A 27,658-nucleotide genomic window follows, 5' to 3' on the forward strand; every position below is an offset into this window, starting at 1 on the left:
GCCTTTACACACATGAACTTTAATGACATCCCAGTCTTAGTCCGTAGGGTTCAGTATTGGGTTGGCCAACCCTTTGCAGCTATAAAAGCTTCAACTCTTCTGGGAAAGCTGTCCACAAGGTTTAGGAGTGTGTCTATGGGAATGTTTGACCATTCTTCCAGAAGCGCATTTGTGAGGTCAGGCACTGATGTGGACGAGAAGGCCTGGCTCGCATTCTCCCAAACTTGTGCATCCATTTCTTTATGGACCTTGCTTTGTGCAGTGGTCCAAATCATTTGGTAAAGGGGGGGGGGGGGGATTAGGGTGTGGGGTTGTTTTTCCAGGGTTGGGCTTTGCCCCTTAGTAAGGAGCAGCCAGCACTAAAATCTGTGATACCAAATCATAAAAAATGATATTATAAGTGCAGAGCTTATAAATAATACATAAAAATAAACTAAAATGAACAAATGTAAATATTATACACAAAAGCAAAAATAGAGATTGCAATCAAAGAAGAGAGTCCATATTCCCAAGTGTCTGTGCAAACAATAAAAGAATCTAAAATAAGTGCAGGGGCATTAATCTTCCACCACATGTACGCCAGAGACCCTTCACACACCACGTGTTTACCGTATGTGCACACAAGGTACCTTACCAAAAAACATGTGACCATGTAAGAGGATATGGTCAAACAGCACTCTGAATATGCAGTTGTCAAGCCTTGAAAAGATCTTCTAATAGGTGACACAATCATGAGCTCCAGAGATCTAGGCAAAATCACATAGAAGGAAGAAAATCTCTTAGTGTAGTAAGGCTAATTCCCAAATATATTAAAAGCATTCCAGAATACTCACTCCTAGAGTTGCCACCTCATCCCTTTAAAACAGAACACAAATTAATTACACAGGTTCTGATGCTAATTTAATACAGAGAAGGCTCCAAGTGAGTTTAATTACCACCTTAATCAGCCACAGAACCTGTGTAATTAATATGTGTTCTGTTTTAAAGGGATGAGGTGGCAACCCTACTCACTCCCATTGTCATGAATGTAAAAAAAAGCTGTATAATGGAGCATCAATACCATCCAATCAGTCTCCATTGGGGAGCCGCTATTGGTGTCGGCGTGCTTGGTGATGTCACTTCCACTGGCCCAAACCAACGCGTTTCATCACAGCAGACATCAGGGGTGAGTGGCCCACAGGATACAGACAGGATCAATAGCAGGAGAGGGGAGGAGACATTTTAAGAGCAGTTATGGTTGAGCAGGAATTCCAGGCTTTTTGCCAATAATAGCAACGCTTTTGGGTTAGAGGAACCCATGGAGAACTTTCAAGTTTTTTTGGGTTTAGATAAGCCAGCTGCATACAATGTCTACATATCTCTGTATTTTAGCAGAACTAACTATATAAATATATTAAAAGTTGATCATTGAAATTTCATGTTGCAGAGACCACTTCATTGCATGTCCAGCAGTAAGAATGGCCGACCACTGGTCCAATAACTCCGAAGGTCACGTCTTCATGTACTACGTTCCTGAGACTTACTCACAGAGCAGGTGAGAACACATGCTATAAAATCGTGCCCACTGTATTTTTTTATTTCTTTCATACTTAGACCAGGCCAAACATAGAAGGAATATATAAAAATGTATACAGGTTATGCTAAATACACTCATGAAAACTTTGTATTACTCTAATCACAAGCCAACCTTCCCACATGTAGGAAACATAGAAGGAACACGTGTTTAAATCTGAACAAAAATTGCTTGTAGGCGCAGATATTGGAAGAACAGACTTTGTAGGTTTCTTCTGCCAAAAATATTTTCCCTTTCTTCTAGAAATGTTTTTAATGATTAACATTACCTGTATCAGATGCGCAGTGCAGTGTACACTCATGTCTTTTGAAAGAAGGGCAAAGCCTAGTATATGAATGGTGCAGCTCCATCTACAGTGCCTTGAAAAAATAATCATACCCCTTGAAATTTTCCACATGTTACAACCAAAAATGGAAATGTATTTCATTGGTATTTTATGTGATAGACGTACACAAAATGGCACATAAATGTTCAAGTGGAAGGAAACAATAAATGGTTTTCAATTTTTTTTTACAAATAAATATCCGAAAAGTGTGGCATGCATTTGTATTCAGTCCAGTTTACTCTGATACCCCTAACTAAAATCTAGTGGAACCAATTGCCTTCAGAAGTCACCTAATTAGTAAAAAGAGTCCACCTGTGTGTAATTTATTCTCAGTATAAATACAGCTGTTCTGTGAAGTCCTCAGAGGTTTGTTAGAGAACCTTAGTGAACACACAGCATCATGAAGGTCAAGGAACACACCAGACAGGTCAGGGATAAAGTTGTGGAGAATTTTAAAGCAGTGTTAGGTCATAAAAAAATATCCCAAGCTTTGAACATCTCACAAAGCGCTGTTCAATCCATCATCCGAAAATGGAAAGAGTATGGCACAACTGCAAACCGGTTGGTCGCAGACTGGTCGGTAAGGAGAGCTTGGAAACTTTTTGTGTCTTGTTACAACTGCAAACCTACCAAGACATGGCCGTCCACCTAAACTGACAGGCCGGGCAAGGAGAGCATTAATCAAAGAAGCAGCCAAGAGTCCCATGGTAACTCTGGAGAAAGCCATTAGAAAGTCCCATTTACAGTTTGTGAGAAGCCATGAGGGGGACACAGCAAACATGTGGATGAAGGTGCTCTGGTCAGATGAGACCAAAATTGAACATTTTGGCCTAAAAGCAAAACGCTATGTGTGGTGGAAAACTAACACTGCACATCAACTGGAACACACCATCCCCACCATGAAACATGGTGGTCGCAGCAGTGGCGGCCCGTGCATAGGGGGCGCCAGGGCGCCGCCCCCTACCCCTAAAAAAAAAGAAAAAAAAAAAACAAAACGAACAAATAAAGTTGTTCAAAAAAAAAAATTGGGTTCGCCGGCCTGAACCCAAGGAACTGGTGGCTGGGGGGGTGGGGTTACGTCCCAGAAGAGGCGCCGATTGGCTGCCTTCTGGGGGGGTAGGGGGGTATCCTGGGCGCAAGTCTTTGCGGTTGGACACCCCCACTTTCTGATATCCTGGCTGTGATTGGTCCAGTCTACAGCCTGGACCAATCATCATCCAGGATATCGCTGACATCGCAATGGGGGCGGTGCCGGTGCGTGCGTCAGTCACTCACCGTCACCGCCGCTCAGAGAAGAGGAGAGGCCGCCCGCCGGTTCCCGCCGCCGAGACGACGAGGGAGAAGGACCCGCCGCAGAAGAGGAGGAAGAAGCTGAGCCACGCCGCCGCCAGGTAAGTTTGAACGGAGCAGGCCGCCCGCCGGTTCCCGCTGCTGAGACGAGGGAGAAGGACCCGCCGCAGAAGAGGAAGAAGCTGAGCCGCCCCGCCGCCAGGTAAGTTTGAAGGGAGCACGCACGCTGGCACTCTGCAATCATTGGGGGACAATGCTGGCGCTCTGCAATCATTGGGGGACAATGCTGGCGCTCTGCAATCATTGGGGGACAATGCTGGCACTCTGCAATCATTGGGGGACAATGCTGGCGCTCTGCAATCATTGGGGGACAATGCTGGCACTCTGCAATCATTGGGGGACAATGCTGGCGCTCTGCAATCATTGGGGGACAATGCTGGCACTCTGCAATCATTGGGGGACAATGCTGGCGCTCTGCAATCATTGGGGGACACTGCTGGCACTCTGCAATCATTGGGGGACAATGCTGGCGCTCTGCAATCATTGGGGGACAATGCTGGCACTCTGCAATCATTGGGGGACAAAGCTGTGGCGCTCTGCAATCATTGGGGGACAATGCTGGCGCTCTGCAATCATTGGGGGACAATGCTGTGGCATTCTGCAATCATTGGGGGACAAAGCTGTGGCGCTCTGCAATCATTGGGGGACAATGCTGTGGCGCTCTGCAATCATTGGGGGACAATGCTGTGGCGCTCTGCAATCATTGGGGGACAATGCTGTGGCGCTCTGCAATCATTGGGGGACAATGCTGTGGCGCTCTGCAATCATTGGGGGACAATGCTGTGGCGCTCTGCAATCATTGGGGGCAATGCTGTGGCGCTCTGCAGTGATTGGGGACAATGCTGTGGCGCTCTGCATTGAAAGGGGCTCGCACGCTGAACTCTGCATTGATGGGGGCACGGAACAGTTGCATTGAAGGGGGTACGCACGCTGAACTCTGCACAGTGTTTATTGCATTGAAGGGGGCACAGCACAGTTGCATTGAAGGGGGCATGCACGCTGAACTCTGCATTGTGGGGGCACAGCACAGTGTTCATTGCATTGAAGGGGGCACAGCACAGTTGCATTGAAGGGGGCATGCACGCTGAACTCTGCATTGTTGGGGCACAGCACAGAGTTCATTGCATTGAAGGGGGCACAGTGTTTATTGCATTGAAGGGGGCACAGCACAGTGTTTATTGCATTGAAGGGGGCACAGCACAGTGTTTATTGCATTGAAGGGGGCACAGCACAGTGTTCATTGCATTGTGGGGGCACAGCACAGTGTTCATTGCATTGAAGGGGGCACAGCACAGTGTTTATTGCATTGAAGGGGGCACAGCACAGTGTTTATTGCATTGAAGGGGGCACAGCACAGTGTTTATTGCATTGAAGGGGGCACAGCACAGTGTTGCATTGAAGGGGGCATGCACGCTGAACTCTGCATTGTTGGGGCACAGCACAGTGTTCATTGCATTGAAGGGGGCATAGCACAATGTTTATTGCATTGAAGGGGGCATAGCACAGTGTTTATTGCATTGAAGGGGGCACAGCACAGTGTTTATTGCATTGAAGGGGGCACAGCACATTGTTCATTGCATTGAAGGGGGCACAGCACAGTTGCATTGAAGGGGGCATGCACGCTGAACTCTGCATTGTGGGGGCACAGCACAGTGTTTATTGCATTGAAGGGGGCATAGCACAATGTTCATTGCATTGAAGGGGGCACGCACGCTGAACTCTGCATTGAAGGGGGCATGTACACTGGTCTCTGCATTGAAAGGGGGCATGTACGCTGGTCTCTGCATTGAAAGGGGGCATGTACGCTGGTCACTGCATTGAAAGGGGGCATATACCATCTCCTGTACCATGACCTGTGCCATGCCTATACCATATCTGTGCCATGCCTATACCATCACCTGTGCCATGCCTGTACCATCACCTATGCCATGCCTATACCATCACCTGTGCCATGCCTGTACCATCACCTATGCCATGCCTATACCATCACCTGTGCCATGCCTGTACCATGACTTCAAAGTCATGCAATTTTTTACTGCGTTTTTTGACGCGAAGCAATACCTATTACATTTTTCTTTTTGCGCCCCCCCAAAAAATGTTGAGCACCAGCCGCCACTGGGTCGCAGCATTATGTTGTGGGGATGCTCTTCTTCAGCAGGGACAGGGAAGCTGGTCAGAGTTGATGGAAAGATGGATGGAGCCAAATACAGGGTAATCTTAGAAGAAAACCTGTTAGAGCCTGAAAATGACTTGAGACTGAGGTGAAGGTTCACCTTCTAGCAAGACAACCACCTTAAACATACAGCCAGAGCTACAATAGAATGGTTTAGATCAAAGCATATTCATGTGTTAGAATGCCCCAGTCAAAGTCCAGACCTAAATCTAATTGATGATCTGTGGCAAAACTTGAAAATTGCTGTTCAAAGATGCTCTCCATCCAATCTGCTCTTATGCAAAGAAGAATGGGCAAAAATGTCCCTCTCTAGATGTGCAAAGCTGGTAGAGACAACCCCAAAAAGACTTGCAGCTGTAATTGCAGGGAATGGTGGTTCTACAAAGTATTCAGGGGTGCTGAATACAAATGCACGCCACACTTTTCAGCTATGCATTTGTAAAAAATCTTGAAAACCATTTATCATTTTCCTTCCACTTCACAATTATGTGCCACTTTGTGTTGGTCTATCACATAAAATCCCAATAAAATACATTTACATTTTTGGTTGTAACATGACAAAATGTGGAAAATTTCGGGGGGTACGAATACTTTTTTAAGGCACTGTACATGTAGAGGAGTTGCACCATCACAAAGCCGAAGGTGGAAGCCACCAGTGGTGAAAAAAAGCCTCAGGGTAGAAGGCATGGAGTGGTGAGGAATTGGGTGGAGCTGCCATTGTTGGAACATAAAGTACAGTATGTGCTACAAGTGGTTCCCATCGCACCCCCAGACCTCAGTTCCGCTTCTAAGGGGTTTTCACAGTTCAAGGGAAGGAGGGTTGGTCTTCTACATAATCTTGGAGGATGTTGTACTCGCTAAAGCCCCGTACACACGCAACGATTGTTGGCCGTAAATTTTCGGCCAACGTCCGATCGGCCGATTGTCGGCTTGTTAGTATGATGCTTGCGACAAGCGACTGCGACTTTTCGGCTGAACAAAATCTGGTGTGCATGCTATAAAATTTTTGTTGGCTGTCAACAGAATGGCCGATTGTTCGTCAGTCAGTACAGATTTCGGCAGACAAACATCCGATGAGCAAGACTGGGCATGCTCAGAGAAGAAAAAACACACGAAAAGTAAACCAGCACATGACATCACTTCTGAAGTTGGTTGTTGTTGGCCGAGAAAATTCGTGTGCAGTCTAGAGCACATTTCAATCAACACAACAACACTGGAGAAAAGTCGGCCGATCGGTCGGCCAACAATCGTTGCATGTGTACGTGGCTTAAGATGCAGATGGATCTGAGAGGGGTGGAACCTAGAACTGGAGATGGAGAAGAATAAAATCTGCACTTTCTAGATGCTGAAATTTCATCCCAAAAATATGAAAGTTGAAGCAATGACTCAATAGATATTCTAAGGGGGTGTGCTTTTTGCCACTTAAAAGGTAACTCCACTTTCATGGGGGAGAAAAATAGCAAATAAAAAAATATATATATATAGCATATAAAATTGCAACCCATGTCAAATTGCAATTGAATTTATTAAAAAGGAGCTCCGTAGTTTTCTGTAAAATGCAATGTGGCTACCTGGAGTTGTTCTGTACACAGACTATGTACAGAACGTCCCCTGAAAATGTAATTTCCTGCTTGTTTGATTGGCTCACTAATTTTCCTGGAAGTCTGCACTAAGATACAAGCTAGATTTTTGGCATCCCCCTGCAACACAACATGTCATTTTTGGTGAGATACTCCCAAAGGAAAGTAAGTCTAAGGCTCCTTTCACACACTATGTCCGTCAAACGGACTCCGCTTTTCTCAGCGGGGGATCGAGCCGCCGATCCCCTGCTGAGCAGAAGGATGACAGCTGTGTGCAGAGACACAGCTGTCAGTTCCCCATGCATCTCTATGGGGGAAATCGGATGGGAATGGACCGTCGGTCCGTTCTCATCCGATTCGATCCACTGGACAGATAGGGTTTCCAATCGTCCAGATTTGACGGATCGGATCGGGTCGGATGTCAGCGGACATGTCTCCGCTGCCATCAGATGCCCCATAGGAATGCATGGGGGGGACCGTTCAGATCCGCCAAAAAAACGAACAGGCGGATCTGAGCGGTCCGCCCAGGGCTGCTGTTAGAAATCGCGGGGCCCCGTACAGACTACCTGGCAGGGCCCCCCCAAGAAAATATTAAAGATATATTTAGCTAAAATTACAACAAAATCACTATTATCAGACACAAATATAACATAATTCACATAATTCCTGCTAAATCTAAAAAAAAAACTATGTTAAATAAAAAAGATGAGATGAGAAAAATATACAGGCTGGGCAGTTGGAGCTTAGTGATCAGAGAGACAGAGAGAGAGAAACAAAGTTACAAATAAACTCCTGAGTAGAGATAACATTAGAGCCAGTGCTGGGAGGGGGGCCCACACAGGGAGGGGGATTAGTGAGGGACAACGGTCTCTTTCTCAACAGATAAAAGCTGATAGCAGGGAGAGGGACAGATCAGATTCAGGTGCTGGAGGAAGATTTCTGTATTTGTTGTCCATCACTAATCCCCCTCTCTCTGTGGGCCCCCCTGTGTGCTCGGGCCCCCCACAAGAGGGCTGGTGGTCCCCCCCTATCAGCGGCCCTGGGTCCGCCTGTGTGAAAGGGGCCTTAAGGGATGCTGGCCCTGCCACTTTCCTCATCAGAGCCCTGCAGGTGCAGCAGCTGATTGACAATTATAAAACCACTCCTATACAGATTCACTTTGAACACTGATACAGACAAACAGCTATTTCTTCAGAATAACCAAAGGTAAGTAAGAGCTGTGAAAATGTGGAATAGACTCCCTCCAGAGGTGGTTCTGGCTAGCTCACTAGATTTCTTTAAAAAAGGCCTGGATTCTTTCCTAGGTGTACATAATATAACTGGGTACTAATATTTATAGGTAAAGTTGATCCAGAGAATATCCGTTTGCCTCTCGGGGGATCAGGAAGGAATTTTTTTCCCCTGCTGTAGTAAATTGGATCATGCTTTGCTGGGGTTTTTTTCGCCTTCCTCTGGATCAACTGCGGGTATAGGATTGTGTATATGGGATTGTATGGTTGGGTTTTCAATACCGTTTTTTGTTTTTTTTATTGGTTGAGCCAGATAGACTTGTGTCTTATTTCAACCTGACTAACTATGTAAAGGTAGCAATCTGCAACAAAGTTTAATTTCCTTGTAATGTACATACAGTAGATCACCCAGATGGGAATGTTTTTTTCTCAACAAATGTGGAGTTACTCTTTAACCACTTCCTGGTCACCCGCCACAGTTATACTGCGGCAGGGCAGCTCTCCTGCGCGAACCGATGTAGGTATACGTTGGTCGCGCGCTTGCAGCTAGGGGGTGAGCGTGCGCCGCTGGCGGCGCGCTCCCGCCCCCACTCGTCAGCGGGGACTGTGATGCATGGGGCAGGTGGCTCTGATTGCCGCCTGACACCCACGATCGCTCCGTGCTGAGAGAGAAGAATGGTCAGCTGTTGTAAACACAGCTGACCGTCCTTCTCCCTGGAATGATCACAGAGCGCCTGTGACCCTTCTATGTAGGATCACAGGTCTCTGTGATCATTTCACAAGTTCAACCCCCATACAGTTAGAAACACGCCCCTAGGTACACATTTAACCCCTTGATCACTTACTGTGTTAACCCCTTCCCTGCCAGTGTCATTATTACAGTAACAGTGCATATTTTTAGCACTGATTACTGTAGTAATGTCACTGGTCCCCCCCAAAAGTGTCAAAAATGTCAGTCAGAGGTCCGATCTGTCCGCTGCAATGTCGCAGTCCCGCAAAAAAAAAAAAATCGCAAATTGCCGCTATTACTAGTAAAAAAAATAAAAAAAATAAAAATGACATAAATCTTTCCCGTAGTTAGTAGACGTGATAACTTTTGCGCAAACCGATCAAAATACGCTTATTGCTATTTTTTTTACCAAAAATATGTAGCAGAAAACAAATTGGTGTAAAATGTTTAACGCATACAAGCAAATCCTGTCGCTGAAAAACAGATAATCAGAGGTCCCAAAAAAATGTGTAGAGTCAAATTATGTGGGATGGACGGATTTTAGCCAAATTCCAGTAAGTCATGTCAGGGTTGCAGCCGACCCATGCCCAGATCCTAGCTGAGAAACATATGACGCAACAAATTGATGGGTATGATGGCGCTCCCAAGACTAATGACAGGTGGGCACTTTGGAATCACAAATATTAAAAAAGGAGATCTGATGAAGGGCAGAGCCCGAAACATGTAATCCTCCATCTTTTGGCTTCTTGTTTTCCCCACTGTAAGGCAGCTTGCACTGTTGTGCAGTGTGTTCGGTGCGGCGAGGCTGCCTCCTACATCGGGACCTTCGGGTACGGGGTTCTGCATGGTGCGCTGCATGGGCTTCTGTGAGTCGACTGTCAGCCGCTGATGACGTCATCCCTCAGCGCCGCTTCAGCCGTCTGAAGCAAGGAGACGACACCTGGGACAGCTTGCGGCCGGATCGGGCTACGGGGGTTTAGCTTCTCCCCCCTCTCCCCTCCTTCCTCCATCGTCCTCAGGTGTTCCCATCTTCACGGCATCAGTGCTCCTGTTGTCCTTCTAGTATATGGACAGGCGTCCCCACCCTATCCCTGGGTCCATTCTAAAGGTATTGCCTCACTGCTGGATGCACCCTGCTGTCTACAGTGCCTTATACCGTTTTTATTGATTTTAATAAACCTATTTTTCACTGTGACTATTATTTAATATTTGTGATTCCAAAGTGCCCACCTGTCATTAGTCTTGGGAGCGCCATCATACCCATCAATTTGTTGTGTAAAATGTTTAAAAAGTTTGATTTTTAATTTTTTATTTTTTTTTGGGAATGTTATATAGCAGAATGTGAAAAATATTGTTTTTTTTTTTTTTTGTTGAGATTTTTTTGTTTATAGCACAAAAAATAAAAATCGCACAGGTGATCAAATACCACCAAAAGAAAGCTCTGTTTGTGGGGGAAAAAAAGTACAGCAGAGTCTTTTTTTTTTTTTTAACAGACAGTACTCACTTGTCTCCATTCCATCAAAATTTCAAAGATAAAGGGTTTATTCATCATTTTAGCATAAAGGGAGATGCCATAAAAAAAATCCTTCATGCTCCTGGGCCAATAGATTTGTACCTGAATTTGACTTGGTATCAGCCTCTAAAGCCCCGTACACACGCATCGATTATTGGCCTGGACTTTTCGGCCAACGTCCGATCGGTCGATTTTCGGCTTGTTAGTATGATGCTTCCGAAACCGACTCCGACTTTTCGGCCAAATAAAATCTGGTGTGCAGGCTATAAAATTTTTGTTGGCCGTCAACACAATGGCCGGTTTTCCGTCAGTCAGTACAGATTTCGGCAGACAAAAATCTGATGAGCAAGACTGGGCATGCTCAGAGAAGAAAAAACACACGGAAAGTAAACTAGAACATGACATCACTTCTGAAGTTGGTTTTTGTTGGCCGAGAAAATTTGTGTGCAGTCTAGAGCACATTTCAACCAACACAACAACACTGGACAAAAGTCGTACGATCGGTTGGCCGATAATCGTTGCGTGTGTACGAGGCATTACAGCCTCTTGCAGTCTACTGAGCAGAGCTCAGACTGGAGGAGGGAGAAGTACTCAAAGTGAAAGTCAGGCGCACTGCAGTTCAAGGTGCTATGCTGATAAGAGGAGAGTGCACAGTCAGAGAGATGAGCTTATTAGTCTGATGCTTCTCCTTTCACTGTCCAGCCACAGGGTGGGGGTGGGGAGGAGACGTGAAAGTGAAACTGCAACTGCAACCTAAAAAGGTTAGGCTCCCCTCATCCTAGAGAGGGCAGTGTTGTGTGGCAGAGCTGTGTTAATCTCAAGACTGGATGGACAGAAACACTAATCTTATGGCCATTACAATGGCTACCATATACGTACTTGATCTCAGTATTTAGCTGTTAGCCTGGAGTTCAGCTTCCATGATATATTAATAAACCCCAGAGCTCTATTTAAATTAATGTCTTTTTATATCCGTCTGGAGCTCAGCTCCAAAAAGACAGATACATATATTAGAACGCTGAAAATTGGACAGAGGTCCCTTTTTTCTTCTCCTTTTTTGTAAACCACAAACAACAAAGCAGCACCAAATAAGGTGGTAGCGAAGTGGTTAATGGATGTACAGTATTATTAAAGTAGTGGACCCTAAACATATAAGACTTAATTTCAGCTCTCTGTCAGCCAGAGTATCCTCAGGGATCTCTTAGAGTAATCTAAAGCAGTGCTTCTCATCCTTGATGAGACCAGGGCCCAGTAGAGTCTTCTAAAATGTTCAATGCCCCTACAGTAAAAAAATAAAAAATAAAAATTATACTCATGCAATAAAAATATGGGAAAACAAAATTTCTCTGTCGCTCATTGACAGACGTAGTCCTCTTTGATTCACATCAATTGGGTTATGCTGTCTCCGCAGACTAGGCAGAAAGAAAAAACGTTCTGGCTCCACCCTAGGGGCAGTCCCAGAGGGTATATCCTCTTCCTGTCTGCTACAGAGAATCAGTTTTTTTCTGTCTAGTCAGGAGTAAGGACCTAAGTTCCTTGCTGGGATCTTTTTTTTAGAAAAATTTTTTCTTTTAGGTAGTTTTTTTGTCTCCAGTTTTCCTGTGAGATCTTCAAGCAAATCACGCCGGATCTGGGCGACGGGCTGGATGTTGAGATCCAGTGGTCACCCCAGCCGGCCTACGAGCGCGCGCAGACCATTGCATCGCGCTTGGTCGGCCGCGACACATTCAAGTAAGTATGCGGGACCAGGGTGGGGGTGGGGAGGAGACGTGAAAGTGAAACTGCAACTGCAACCTAAAAAGGTTAGGCTCCCCTCATCCTAGAGAGGGCAGTGTTGTGTGGCAGAGCTGTGTTAATCTCAAGACTGGATGGACAGAAACACTAATCTTATGGCCATTACAATGGCTACCATATACGTACTTGATCTCAGTATTTAGCTGTTAGCCTGGAGTTCAGCTTCCATGATATATTAATAAACCCCAGAGCTCTATTTAAATTAATGTCTTTTTATATCCGTCTGGAGCTCAGCTCCAAAAAGACAGATACATATATTAGAACGCTGAAAATTGGACAGAGGTCCCTTTTTTCTTCTCCTTTTTTGTAAACCACAAACAACAAAGCAGCACACCCTGCCTTGTCAATGTGTTTAGATTACAGGATCTTCCAAGAAACACATTTCTGTTTCTTTTGGCGAGATATTAAATTTCATCCAGTGACAGCTGAAAAGAGACGTTATAAATATTACATGTCTCTGCTGGCTCAGCATCACAGCCAAACTTTTATCAGCGTACAAAGGATCCTTGTCGGAGTTAGAGGGGCAGTCCACTCAAGCTGGACCATTTAGAACAGAAATACACTATATGGCCAAAAGTTATGTCGACCTCCCCACTTTGGCGAAGGTCCTTTTCTCTTCTGGTATGGCTGAGCCCCGATGTACAAAGCCAGCTCCATGAAGACATGGTTAGATGAGTGTGGTGTGGAGGAACTAAAGTGGCCTTCACAGAACCCTGATCTCACTCAAGCTGGACCATTTAGAAACAGAAATACACTATAAGGCCAAAAGTTATGTTGATCCCCACTTTGGTGAGGGCCATTTTCTCTTGTGGTATGGCTGTGCCCTGTTGTACAAAGCCAGCTCCATAAAGATATGGATAGATGAGTGTGGTGTGGGGGACCTAAAGTGGCCTTCACAGAGCTCGTACCTCACTTAAGCTGGACCATTTAGAAACAGAAATACAGTGTATGGCCAAACATTATGTTGATCCCCCACTTTGGTGAAGGCCCTTTTCTCTTCTGGTATGGCTTTGCCCTGTTGTACAAAGCCAGCTCCATAAAGACATGGTTAGATGAGTGTGATGTGGGGGAACTAAAGTGGCCTTCACAGAGCTCTGACCTCACTTAAGCTGGACCGTTTAGAAACATAAATACACTATAAGGCCAAAAATTATGTTGATCCCAACTTTGGTAAGGGACATTTTCTCTTCTGATATGGCTGTACCTTGTTGTACAAAGCCAGCTCCATAAACATATGGTTAGATGAGTGTGGTGTGGAGGAACTAACGTGGCCTTCACATGGCCCTGACCTCACTCAAGCTGGACCATTTAGAAACAGAAAAACACTATAAGACCAAAAATGATGTTGATCCCCCACATTGGTGAAGGCCCTTTTCTCTTCTGGTATGGCTGAGCCCCGATGTACAAAGCCAGCTCCATTAAGACATGGTTAGATGAGTGTGGTGTGGGGGAACTAAAGTGGCCTTCACAGAGCCCTGACCTTACTCAAGCTGGACCATTTAGAACAAAAATACACTTTATGGCTAAAGGGTATCTCGACCTTCCCCCCTCCCCCATTTGAAATGCCCGGGTTCAGGTGTTCCCAGAGAAGGGAATTCTCATTGTTAACACTACAACATACAAATATATATTAGACAACTGTGCTCTTCCTACCTTGTAGTAATACTTTGGCAAAGGTTCTTTTCTCTTCTGGTATGACTGTGCCCTGATGTACAAAGCCAGCTCCATATAGTGTGGAGGAACTAAAATTACCTTTATTATGGTATGACTGTGCCCTGTTGTACAAAGTCAGCTCCATAAATACATGGTTAGATGCGGTCCACTATAGAAGCTTGGGGGCATTTTTGGAGCTAAGATTCACTGTGGGATGTTGGGGGAAAATGTGGGACATTTTAGAGGTTGGGGGCACTATGTGGTACTGGAGGCTCTGCTGTAGGCTGGGTGGCACAGTGGGAAGTTGGGGAAAACGGTGGGGGTTCAGGGGCACTTTGGTCCACTCTGGAAGGTTGGGAGGCATTATGGGAGCTGGCAGGTACTGTTGGATGTTAGGGGATCTCCAGCAGCCCAATAGGCAGTGGACCACAGCCCGGTGGTTGAGAACCAATGCATTAGAGATATTTTGAGAGGCCTGACTGCAGGGGATCCTGGGAAAATCAGGCCATATGCTCACAATGTAAAAATGTATATTGGGATTTATGTGTACATTTACTATTTTGGACACATGACAGCTGTTAAAAAAATAAAAAAAATAAAAAAAACATTTTTACATTTGCCTAAAGCACAACTCCATTAATAGGAACTTAAGATGAGAATTTGGCTGCCAATGAGAAATAATACATTAATTCGAGTTCATAAATCACCATCAGTTCATTTACTTTTACAATTTTGCTTATTACATGGGTTCCCAAGATTAGAAAAGTCACAGTAATCTGTATATTAACTTTAATAATTATCTGAAGGAATGATATAAAAACAAAAAATCAATCAAAGTACAATATACTGTATTACAAGGCATGAGAACTGCACAGCTGTGTACATCTATCATTGAAGGGGAAGTGAGTGCATGGCCTGAACTTTATTGCAGTGATCATACAGATAATTTAATGTAAAGAATGTATAAACAGCAATAAACACTTCAAGTCAAAACGATCAGCAGATCCACCGATGGAAGCAGCTGAAGTTTTGTACAGATCTCAGCTTTTCTATAAAAGTCAGACTTGCTTCCATTAGATAAGTTTTCAGATTTGCCTATAGTTCTGCATTAACTGACATTCTTCATTGTTACTGTAATTGTATGTCAAAGCAAAAGTTGTTTTTTTTTAAAGCTTCGAATGTTAGGGAAGGGTAGAAACCTGCTAAGTTATCTTTTGTTTTCTACATCCTGCTTAGCGAGATTTCCATTTACTTCCTGTTAAGGAGATAAAAGAGGAAATTAGAGGAAATCTCATTAAAGTTAACAGAGTACCCATTTTATAGAGTTATTAGTTTTTATAGAGAAACCTCAGTCCTTTTTTTTTTTTAAATTAAAGTCATACAACTTTTAAAAATTAGGTACTTACCAGTGTCTTACCAGCAGTCTTCCTGCAGCCGGTTCTTCTTACTGCTGCGGGTCACTTGTATCGACTTCTTAGTTCCTGAGGAACCACAGCTGGCTCCCAACTGCGCATATGTGAGCTCGCATGGCACTCTCTGGTCCTGAAGCCCCCTGGGACATGTAATGTGTCCCAGGGAGTGGGATTAACAAAGTAATCAGTAGTGTGTTTACATTTGTGGTTGCTGTGATTGGTCATCACAGTGATCACATGGTACAGAGCCGCTTGGATCAGCTCGGTACACTGTGTTTGTCTGATGGCTCGGTTTACAGCTGTTAATGGGCACAATGGCAACCCAATAATGCCTTCTCTGGTGCTGGTGCTGTTTATAAATAGCAATGAAGGAAGAACAGTACTCCACTGTTCATAAGAATAAGGTGGTAGCGAAGTGGTTAATGGATGTACAGTATTATTAAAGTAGTGGACCCTAAACATATAAGACTTAATTTCAGCTCTCTGTCAGCCAGAGTATCCTCAGGGATCTCTTAGAGTAATCTAAAGCAGTGCTTCTCATCCTTGATGAGACCAGGGCCCAGTAGAGTCTTCTAAAATGTTCAATGCCCCTACAGTAAAAAAATAAAAAATAAAAATTATACTCATGCAATAAAAATATGGGAAAACAAAATTTCTCTGTCGCTCATTGACAGACGTAGTCCTCTTTGATTCACATCAATTGGGTTATGCTGCCTCCGCAGACTAGGCAGAAAGAAAAAACGTTCTGGCTCCACCCTAGGGGCAGTCCCAGAGGGTATATCCTCTTCCTGTCTGCTACAGAGAATCAGTTTTTTTCTGTCTAGTCAGGAGTAAGGACCTAAGTTCCTTGCTGGGATCTTTTTTTTAGAAAAATTTTTTCTTTTAGGTAGTTTTTTTGTCTCCAGTTTTCCTGTGAGATCTTCAAGCAAATCACGCCGGATCTGGGCGACGGGCTGGATGTTGAGATCCAGTGGTCACCCCAGCCGGCCTACGAGCGCGCGCAGACCATTGCATCGCGCTTGGTCGGCCGCGACACATTCAAGTAAGTATGCGGGACCGGGCGACGGGCTGGATGTTGAGATCCAGTGGTCACCCCGGTTCAGCCTACGAGCGCGTGCAGACCAGAGCTCCGCGCTGGGTCGGCCGCGACATAGTCCCATTGGACGGGGACTGACCCTGCGAGTTAAACGTCTCGCTTGGACGCCAAGAACCAGAGAGTCAAGGCGTCCGTATTGGTCAACAACCCCCCACTTCGGTGGAGAGGGTATTGTGAAGAGAGGGTGCCTGTCGGTTCGGTATGGTGAGTAAATGTTCCCCCTTCCCCCCTGTGGGGTCTTTGGGATACGGGCCCCTCTGTGTATGGTCGGATCCTTTCTGACATTAAAGTTCCCCCTTGTAGCCTATGACATGTTCACATATCCCCTGTGATAGTGTGATCTGGTTTGGGAGCTGACACTTCAGCAGGCTAGGTTTGGGAGCTAACACTTTAAACAAACCTCGGTTTGGGAGCTGACACTCTAGCAACCTTGGTTTAGGAGCTGACACTCCAGCAGGCTTGGTTTGGGAGCTGATACTTCAGCAAGTCTTGGGTTCTCTAGCAAGGAAGCCGAGTTCGATTTGCTATAGTAAACACATAGGAGGTATAGCCTACCTTAGATCGCCATACTCCCGCAGGCCGATAGGCCGCCATCAGCTGTTTTCAAAGCATGCAGGCCGCTGTACTGGAGGAGCCACGCTAGATCGGCAGTCCGCCGCCATTTTGTTGTAGACCGCATGTCTGCATTGTCTACACAAGCCGCCCGCAGGTCACGCAGGCCGCCATTTTTTCGTAGCCTATTGTCTCCTGCATGGGGGCGGCCATGTTTGATGTGCCCAGCAAACCTCGAGGAGCAGCTGGGAACGCCGGAAGGTGTACACAGGGGGCGGAGCCACTTCCTTTCACCCGGGAAATCTAGTGCAAGACTTCCAGTCTGCACAAGACAACGCTGACAGCAGTTTTAATAAGAAACTTCTTTGCATCTGGTGATGAGCCCTTGGGGTCTCTCTCTCTCTCTGTGGGTCCTAAGCAGGTACGCTGAGGGGCGCTATTGCGCTGGTGAATTAAAAGCGGTATTTTTTATATAAAAAAAAAATAAAAAAAAAAAATGTTTTTTCTTTTTTACCGGCAAAGTGTCCTGGATTAACATGGACCCTGCCACATGTATCTCCACCTGATCCCCTCGAAGTGGCTGCAGGCCCCTCCAGTTCCCCACTTAATAGTGAGTCATTGTCAGCAGTTTTTGGAAATTTTTTGTCTATCCCGGGTGGAATTGGCTTGTCAGGGACAGGGCGCAAGGAAGCGACCCCCGCCTATCCCCATTTTCATCTGAAACTTCAGTCTGAGCCTATTCCTGCAGTTGCAGGTACCTCATCTGGGGTTGGTGACTCGGGTACTGTCTCTTCAGACAGTGAGGAAGATGTTTCGGCATCTACCATAGCCCGGGAGGAAGCGTTAGTAAACGCACTAATTGTATCTGTTCGGAGGTTACACCATCAAAAGTAGCTGATACTGAGATCCCATTTGGTACTAAGAAACGCACCAAGATGGCGAAAATATTTTCCTTACCCAAGTGTTTTGGTAATGTAACTAAGGAGGTATGGGGTCATCTAGGACGAGCCCCTACTATTTCCTAAACGCATTAATAGGCGTTATCCGTTCGAGGAATCACTCCTCAAGAGATGGATAGTACCATCTGTGGTGGATTTTCCAATCTCCAGATTGAACAAAGCTAAGGTTATCCTATTGGAGGATGCTCCGTCCTTTAAAGATGATCGTAAGGTGGAAACTGTGTCTCGCGCCATCCTTTCCCTAATTGGGTCAGCTTTCAGACCAGTAATTGCTACTGGTCTAGAATGGACCAAGTGGCTTAGAGGGGAGAGATATCCCCCAGGCGGTATCAGATCTGGTGGAACAGATGATACAAGAGTTACAGTTTGTCTGCGACATTGCACTAGACGCCACTCCACTATTGGGGCGAGCATCAGTTTTCAGCAGTGGTCCTCAGGCGTACACTGTGACTAAAATATTGGTCGGCAGACCAAGGCTCCAAGGCAGCTTTGGTTAAATCTCCCTTTTCAGGGTGTGCGCCTATCTTGGGGCCAATTTAGATGAGATTATTAAGGATCTCACTAGAGGAAAGAGCACTTTCTTGCCACCAAGTACTAAGGGTAAAAGATCCCGTCAGAGACGGGGGCCTTCTTTTTCCGCTCATAAAAAGTTTTTTCAGCCCACGGGCGAAAAAAGCAAAGTCCGCCAAAACTCCTTCGGGAGGTTTTTTTAAGGGGCGCTGGTCGGGCAAGCAAAAGCCCGGCTCTTCCAGACCTGAAGATAAGACTACTAAAGCCTGAAGGTGCGCCCCCGCCCATAGCTGGGGCAGGGGGACGTCTTCGCCGGTTTCCGCAATATTCGACTATCCCCGGATCGCTTAGGAGCTTACGGGGGGCAGTCACGGATTTAATGCAACAAGGAGTGGTGGTCCACGTTCCTTGGACAGAGCATTTCAAGGGTTCTATTCGAACCTTTTCACAATACCCAGAAAAGAGGGCAAAGTGCGTCCAATTCTGGACTTAAGAGCACTTAATCTTTTTTGTCAGGGTACAAAAATTCAAGATGGAGTCCATTCGCACAGTAGCGGCCTCCCTGCATCAGGGGGATTTTCTGGCGTCCATAGACATCTAGGATGCCTATCTTCACTTTCTTATTTATGCAGGACATCAGCGTTTCCTGCGTTTTTCCGTAGAAAGAGTACCATTTTCAGTTTCTGGCGTTACTCCTTGGTCTCGCCTCGACTCTCCGGGTTTTCACAAAGGTGTGGGCCCCAGTCTTGACGTTGTTACGACAACGAGACATATCGATTCTAGGTCACCTAGACGATCTTCTGCTCCGTGTGGAGTCTCCGCAGACTCTATTACTAAACTTAGAGATCACCATGACCTCTTTGCAAGAGTTCGAGTGGCTGGTGAATCTGCAGAAGTTATCTTTGGTTCCCACCAGAAGGCTGGAATATTTGGGTCTAATTTTAGACACATCCAGGCTTGCATGAGGGTCCTGGGTTTGATGGTGGCTTTCTTTGAAGCAGTACCAGTTGCCCAGTCCCATACCCGAATCCTTCAAGGAGAGATTCTTCTCAAGTGTAACCGAAATCCAGATTCCCTGGACAATCGGATCCGGCTGAGCGAGCGGACCAGGGAAGTCCCTGGTCTGGTGGTTTCGGTCTCCGATGCTCAGCCAGGGGAAGTCATTCCTACCAATATTTGGTCGCTTATCACCACGGATGCCAGTCTATCCGGGTGAGGAGAAATTCTCGGCTCAGGGGCTTTGGTCCCTGGAAGAGTCCAGGTTACCGATAAATGTATTGAAACTGAGAGCGATCAGACTTTGTCTGATTCACTGGACCGAGCAGCTCCAGGGCAGCCCGGTTCAGATCCAGTCGGACAATGCCACAGCAGTGGCTTATGTCAATCATCAAAGGGGCACCAGGAGTGTCCTGGCGGCCATAGAAGTGGCCAGCATTCTTCGTTGGGCGGAACAAATGTTCCAGCTCTCTCTGCGGTATTCATTCCGGGGGTGAATTGGCAGGCAGATTATCTCAGCCGTCAGATTCTGGATCAAGGGGTATGATTTCTTCATCCAGGGATATTCCACCAACTGTGCCCCCGTTGGGGCACTCCGAATGGGAGCTGTTGGCTCAGCTCAGCTCAACAGGAAAGTGCGGAGGTTTGTGGTTCGTTCCCACGATCTTCTAGCAGACACCGCAGACATGCTGATCGCCCCGTGGGGGCAGTATCAGCTACTTCCCTCCTCTCAAGTTACTGCCGAAGCTTCTTCGCAGGACAGAGATGGAGGGAATTCCAATTATCCTGGTAGATCAGGACTGGCCTAGTCGGCCTGGTACGCCGACCTGGTCAGGCTGGTCACAGACGTTCCTTGGCGACTTCCTCTTACGGAGGATCTGCGGTCGCAGGGACCGATCTTCCATCCTGCTTTACGTTCGCTGGCTTTAACGGCCTGGTTATTGAGACCCAGGTGATGAAGGACAAGGGATTGTCAGCTTCAGTTATTCCTACTCTAGTTAAAGCAAGGAAAGCGACTTCCAGAAAGATTTGTCAGCGTACATGGAAGTCTTATATTGCGTGGTGTGAATCCCTTGGGTTCCCTCCACGTCTTTATTCGGTAGCCCGAATATTGGCTTTTCTGCAACAGGGAGTTGAGCAGAAGCTGGCCTTGAGTGTTATCAAGGGTCTGTTTTCAGCATTAGCTATCTTCTTTCAGAAGGTTTTGGCTACTCATTCCTTGGTGCGGAATTTCATCCAGGGGGTGCGACACCTGGCTCCGCCAGTGCACGCGCCGTTACCATCCTGGGATCTTAATTTGGTGCTGTCGGTTCTTCAGACACCTCCCTTTGAAAATATCAGGGAGATTCCCTTGCTTACTTATCCCAGAAGGTGGCCTTCTTGGTGGCTATCACTTCTGCACGCAGGGTGTCAGAACTGGCTGCATTATCCTGTTGTTCCCCAGATCTGGTGGTTCATGGGGATAAGGTTGTTCTTCATCCCAATCCATCCTTCCTTCCTAGGGTGGTTTCAAAGTTTCATTTGAATGAGGACATTGTATTGTCTTTCCTATGTCCTAAGCCCTATCATCCTCGAGAATTGCGTTGCATTCCTTGGATGTAGTTCAGGCGATTAGGATATATTTGAATACTACGGATTCATTTTGTAAGACGGATTCACTGTTTGTGATCACGGATGACCCTAAGAAGGGGTTGCCTGTTTCTGCCGCGACCATCTTTAGATGGATCAGACAGACGGTGGTATAGGCTTATTCTATCTAAGGGTCGGGATCCCCCGTTCCCTGTTAAGGCGCATTCTACTCGGGCGCTTAGTGTTTCCTGGACCTTCCGTCATCAGGCGTCAGTGGTTCAGGTTTTCAAGGCGACTACCTAGTCGTCGGTTCATACCTTTACAAGATTGTATAAGGTTTATGTGAGGGCATCGTCAGATGCCTCTTCTGGCCGCAAGGTTCCTGCAGGCCGCTGTTTGAGGAGACTGTTGGTCTACCTCGAGGGTTTGTTGGGTAGGTCTCATCTGTTTGCTCGATGAGTCCCTTGATACTTCTGGTTGGCTCCTGTTGGGCCTTCTAGATTGGATTTTGATTTCTGTCAATCCCACCCCTCATTTGTGGCACTGCTTCTGGATGTCCCAATTGATGTGAATCAAGGAGGACTACGTCTGTCAATGAGCGACAGAGAAAATTGGATTTTTGTAAGATCTTACCGTAAAATCCTTTTCTCTTAGCTCATTGACAGACGTAGTACCCGCCCCTCTATCATTGAGTTGGGTTGGGTTAAAATTCTCTGACACTGCTTCGTAACAGAACTGATTCTCTGTAGCAGACAGGAAGAGGATATACCCTCTGGGACTGCCCCTAGGGTGGAGCCAGAACGTTTTTTCTTTCTGCCTAGTCCTACTCCTGCGGAGGCAGCATAACCCAATTGATGTGAATCAAAGAGGACTACGTCTGTCAATGAGCTAAGAGAAAAGGATTTTACGGTAAGATCTTACAAAAATCCAATTATGTATGGAACTGCAGAGGCTTTGGATGAGGCTGGGTGTCACTGTGAGGGGATCAAGATTTCAAAGGGGTTTGGGGTCTCTGCAGCAGACTTGGTGGCTCTGTAGGAGATTCTGGATGGAGCTGGGGTAACCGGTGGGTGAAAGGGTCTCTGGAGGGGGCAGTGGGTCTATCCAGGAGGCTGGGGGCATTCTGAGAGGAATTGTTGTAGACTGTGCACTGCAGGGACTAAGGGCACTGTGGGAAGCTTTGTAGCAGCTAGTGGGCTGGAGGACACTGTTGGAAGTTGGTGGGCACTGTGGGGGTTGAAGGCTTTCAGGGGGCCTGGGGGACTGTGGGGCGTTGAAGGTCACGGTGGACCACTATGGGAGCTGGGAGGCAATATGGGAGGTTAGGGGATCTGCAGGTGGCTGGAGGCCCAGGAGGAGGGAGGCCATGGCCCGGCAGTAGGGCCTGGTGATTAAAACTACTACTCTACAGAATGTGAGAAGGATGAGAGTTTGTTGTAAGCGGGGCCAAAACAAATATCAAGCCTGCTACCTATTATAATGCTTTTGTGCCTCTCAAAGTAGAGGTGAAGGCATATCCCTGTGTTCCAGAGCATGGGGTGCAGGCTTGTCCTGATACCAATCCAAAGGGCTAGTAAATGTAAAGAAGTAAGGATCACTGCTACTCCCAATCAGCCCAGGTGAATAATGGATAAGGAGCGGCTTCATTCTACATATCTTCACCCCACACACTGATGCGTTTCGCCCTGTCCACCAGAACTTAGGCATAGGGCCCCTATGACTAGACCCCCGTGGATGGGATGAGATGCATCAGGGTGTATGGTTTGCTGGAGACATGCAGGCTGAGGCCTGCTTCTTAGCATTTATTCACCTGGGCTGGTTGGGAGTGATGGTGATCCTTTCTTCTTTATATTCTCAAGCCTGCTGTTTGACGGGAACTCAGACTCAGTTTACCACATAAGCCCTCATGGGTGGGGACTGGTAAGTCACCCAAATGCATTGGATTTTCTTGTGACCTTCTGTCATGTGCAAAAAAGTTTGACTGGACTCACATTAAGAGGAAGTAAACCCTCCTCTGACACTTTTACCTATAGGTAAGCCTATGATAAGGCTTACCTATAGGTACTGTAAATATCTCCTAAACATGTACGGTTTAGGAGATATTTACCTTACATGCAGCCAGTGACGTCACTGGCGCATGCGCTCTGAGGGAACGGCCGCTGGTGCCGTTTCTTCAGAGACCCGTGCAGTGACCGTCGGCTCCAGCCAATCAGATGGCAGGATGCCGCGATCCCGGAAGACGGGCGACTGGACATGTCGCCCGTCATACAGGTAGGCGGGCTGCACGGCGGGGGCTCGTTCTAAGGTATTGCATAATGAGCTAGTATGCGATGCATACTAGCTCATTATGTGTTTCTCTTACAGGTTGCAAAAAAAAAAAAAGTTGTATGGGTTTACAACCTCTTTACATCCTTTAATCCTTCTTACATCCTAGAGTTATTGTAGGAGCTTGTGTCTTTTTTGGAGGGTTTTCCCTCATGCCTTCGCTAATGACAACTCCAAATTTTTGGATTTCTCCTCACTTTCTGTCTTTGTTATAATGGTAACTAGAAGGAAGAAGGGGTGAATCTCCCCAACAGGGACATAAACCACGATAAAAACTCAACAAAAGGTCTAACCCTGTTATTAAATACACTTGAATGTTCCATGACAACAGCGTTGTACTTTTTTAGCCAGCCTTTAAAATGTGGACTACACCTTTTGTTGGCTAAGTGTATGTTTTTTATTTTTTTCAGTTCCGGTCTGGATCTGCCTGAAGATGTCATTTACACTTTTGGAATTCCTTTTCACTCGCTTTATAGAAATCAGTTTTCTGATGAGGAGAGGAAGCTTTCCCTAAAGATCATGCAGTATCTGGCCAACTTTGTGAAGACGGGGTGAGTACTGTACCACAGGTTACCAGCAGTTCCCTTCTAACAGAGATGTCCCCTATGTACCATAAATCTTCTCAGCGTAGTTCCTATTTTTCTTTACACTGCAAACCAGAAACCCTAAAAAAAAAAAAGATCCTGTTCCTCTAAAGCATGATTAACAGCATAGTGCTTCTGCAGTGTCATTTGTCTCATTCTATGCTGTAAAATACCTGGTTGATCCTGCCTGTTCCTGTGTTCCCCTAGGTGTACTGACCATAGTAACCATGGCTAATGATCCATGATTCCATGGTCAGTTTATGTGCCTCCATGATCCCTCTGTGTGCTCAGGGTCTCTCCCCTTCCCTCCCTCTGCTGGCCAGCTGATGTTCGAGGGGAATCTCAGCCCCTCCCCCTGCTCTCCTTAGGTTGGGGAAGGAAGTCGCAATACCGCACAGCGGTGCTGTGCAAAAAGGTATTTAGGATTATAATTTTAGAAAAACTGACACATAGTACTTTATATCTTTATACGGCAGAGGGGATGCCAGGTATTTGTAAATTATTTGACTTTACAACCACTTTAATGCAGCAATGTACTAATTCAAATATAAGTAAATGTATTTTAAATGTAACAAGTCCACATACCTAAAGTGTAAGTAAAGTCAACTTTCTGTTTACTAAATAAGATACAAATAACATAACTTATATTCATTAGATTTTTTTTGTTTTAATTCCTTCCTTGGAGATTCCTTTTAAATAATATATATTTTACCCGTTCAGTGTTATTAGAAAAAATCCAACAGATTTCTCCATCGAAAAAATACTGAGCAGATAGATGATTCCACTACTGTGGCTATTGTATTTTGGCATTCAGCCCTGCTGACTGTCAGAATAACCGAACAGTGCAGATGCTGTTCGGCTGTCAATTTTCCTCCCATCTTCTTTGATTTTTCTGTAGCACCCTCCTAGCTAGGTGCTAGGCAGGTAAATTATAGTTTGCTCTGTTTGCTTATCAGGGGAGCCTGATCATTAGTTCTGCCTGTTGCATGTGTCCATGTGTGATTCATCTGGTCTGAGGGAGTGTCCCCACTGTATCCAATAGGGAGGCCTGTTGGACAGTGGAGGAAACCCAGCCAGTGACACACAGGGATTTGCAGTTGTCCCAGTGGATTGGCACAGACAGTGGTCATCCTGGGATAGCCTATAAAAGTCAAGGGCACATGTGACAGAGTGTCTTTGGACAGGAAGCCAAGTCCCAGAAGGAGGGTACGGCTGTCTCTCCTTCTACAGCTGGGAAAGGTGGTCACAGGCAGTCAGACCTGAAGGTGTGGCTGAACCCAGAGGTCCAGTGGATGTTGACAAGTGGAGTTTGGAGGCAACGGTGACTCTGGAAAAAGTGTCCTTGAGTACAGAGGAACTTGCCCGGGGGTCTGCCAGGAAGGGGACTGCTCCAGAAGCTAGGGTCAGCGGACGGTTGTCAGCGCACCAGCATAGAGAGAAAAGGGGGTGCCAGTTTCAAAACCCTGAAGAGAGTATTTACTCAGGAGCATTTAAGTCCCCGTTCACACTAAGACGACCTGTGAGGCAATCTGGTCGCCTCACAGGTCGCCGTAGGTCGCCTTCCATAGGGAAGCTGCGGACCTGTTCTAATAGGAGCGACACAAGTCGCTCCGACTTAGAAAAAGGGTCCGGAGCTTCTTTGGGGCGACCAGGAGGCGACCGCCATAGACTTCAATGTTATGAAGTCCGTGACGACCGCTCCGAGGTCGCGGCGCGCTGCTCGCACCGCGACCTCGGAGATCGCCCCTGGAAGTAGCGTCGCTCGTATGTGAACGGGGCTTTAAAGTAACCTCACTTAGTGGCAAAGTGAAGCAGTGGCCTTGCCGCATTCTACAGTAAGCTGTCCTTCAGATTGTGAATAGTTAATAGTTGGAGTATCTCACTCATCCCTTCTCCTATCCAAGTTCTCAGTAAAACCACAAAAACCAAAATCCCCTGGATTGATTATTGACTGAGCCAAGAACTTTTAATGCTGTTATCTGCTGTCTATTGATAAGGGTAACCCAGGGGAATCCAGAAGGTGTAATTCTCAGCAGTCCTCTAGGGGGCAGTGCTACATTTCTATCAAGAATTGTTGAAACGCAAGAGCCTGACAAGGTCATTGAGGTCATTGAGTTCATTGAGTTCATTTTGGCTAATGCTTCGGGAACTAGTGACTTGTTTTCTTGCTCTGCATCAATAAAGTTTATCTAAAAAAAATCTTTTTTATTTTTGTTTTGGACAAAGTGGTGAGGGGTTAGAAGAACCTGTATTAGGTTGCTTCCCCTTTAGAGAGATTCACAGTCTTTATTTTCCAGATTATCATTGTCATCCGAAAAACAAAAACAAGAGAAAATTCAGAATTTTGAGTTGCAGGGATAGTGTAGAAATCTTCCAATAGGGACACCTGTTCATGGCTAAGAGGGAATTTTACTTCACTTTTGAAAAAATTAATCTCACTTCTTGAACTCTGCATTACTACTGACCTCTGAACGCTGCTTTACTACTGACCTCTTCATTACTACTGACCTCTGAACTCTGCATTACTACTGACTCCTGAACTGTGTGTTATTTACTCCCGACCCCTGCACTTTGCCTTATACTACTGCTAATCTCTATGCTACTACTTGACCCTAAAATCTGTGTTACATACTATTGACTCTTGACGTCTGCGTTACTTATTACTGATCCCTGAACTCTGTATTGCTAATTACTGACCTCTGCACTCTCCATTATTTATTACTAACCCTTGAACTCTGTATTACATACTACTGACTCTTGAATCTTGCGTTACTTACTGCTGACCTCTGCACTCTCCATTACTTATTACTGACCTCTAAACCAGTGTTTCTCAACTTCGGTCCTCAGGGCACACTAACAGGCCGGATTTTAAGTATAACCTTATTATATCACCTGTGATGTATTTCAGTTTTCTTGCAAACCTGGCCTGTTAGTGTGCCCTGAGGACCGGAGTTGAGAAACACTGCTCTAAACTCTACATTAAATACTACTGACCCCTGGACTCTACATTATATACTACTGACTTCTGAACTCTGTGTTACTTACTATTGACCTCTTCACACTCCATTACTTATTACTAACTCCTGAACTCTGCGTTACTTTTACTGACCCCTGAACTTTTTCAAACCTTCCTTAATTTTTATTAGGGCCCTGCTGCTAGATTATCTCTTTCAAAAATAAATATTCATATCTAAATGCATTGTACCTTCTCACTCTATCTACCACTAACACTCCTCAGTAGCAGGCAGAGGCAAACAATGTCACAGGATTTAGGAGAACTCTAATGAGCCTATATAACAGTATCAAAGCTCGGGCTGGCTATAGTCTAGCTGCAAACACTAATGTAGACTAGTAACCGTCCAGCTTAAAGCCAACTCCAGGATAGAGAAAAGAAAAAACTCTGCAGTGGGGGCCACTTTCGTACTGCAAGGGTTATATGATTTTTAGGATTGGGTTGAGCTTACGAGGCTGTATTACTTACCTAAAACCGCTCATTCCGGTGCTGTCCTTGTCTCTCCTTCACTTTGGATTGTGGGTGGTTCCTCTGTGCCATCACGTATAATGCAAGGCTATTATTCCTGCATTGTATGTGAAGGAGGTAGGCATGCATCTGCGGCCTGGAGCACCTCAGAGCAGAGATTTTTCATGTGAACAGAGCCTACGTGAGCAAGGAATAAAGTATTACACCTTATCCTTGTACCCCTAGATGCAGGCCCGGACTGGCCGTAGGGAAGA

General features: G+C 45.9%; 1 protein-coding gene across 1 annotated transcript in view; it reads left to right on the top strand.

Annotated features, from left to right (window-relative positions):
- TG (thyroglobulin) overlaps nt 1–27,658 on the top strand; it is a gene marked incomplete at its 5' end in the record, with an annotated part of 481,401 nt that overhangs the window by 446,575 nt on the left and 7,168 nt on the right. Inside the window, 2 exons of the mRNA XM_082259019.1 lie at nt 1,427–1,534; nt 23,750–23,890. Of these exons, the coding sequence (XP_082115145.1) occupies nt 1,427–1,534; nt 23,750–23,890 (249 nt within the window). The remainder of the gene's footprint in view (nt 1–1,426; nt 1,535–23,749; nt 23,891–27,658) is intronic.

The sequence above is a fragment of the Pelophylax lessonae genome, assembly GCF_965119305.1.
Source record: "Pelophylax lessonae genome assembly, chromosome: 5".
NCBI lineage: Eukaryota > Metazoa > Chordata > Amphibia > Anura > Ranidae > Pelophylax > Pelophylax lessonae.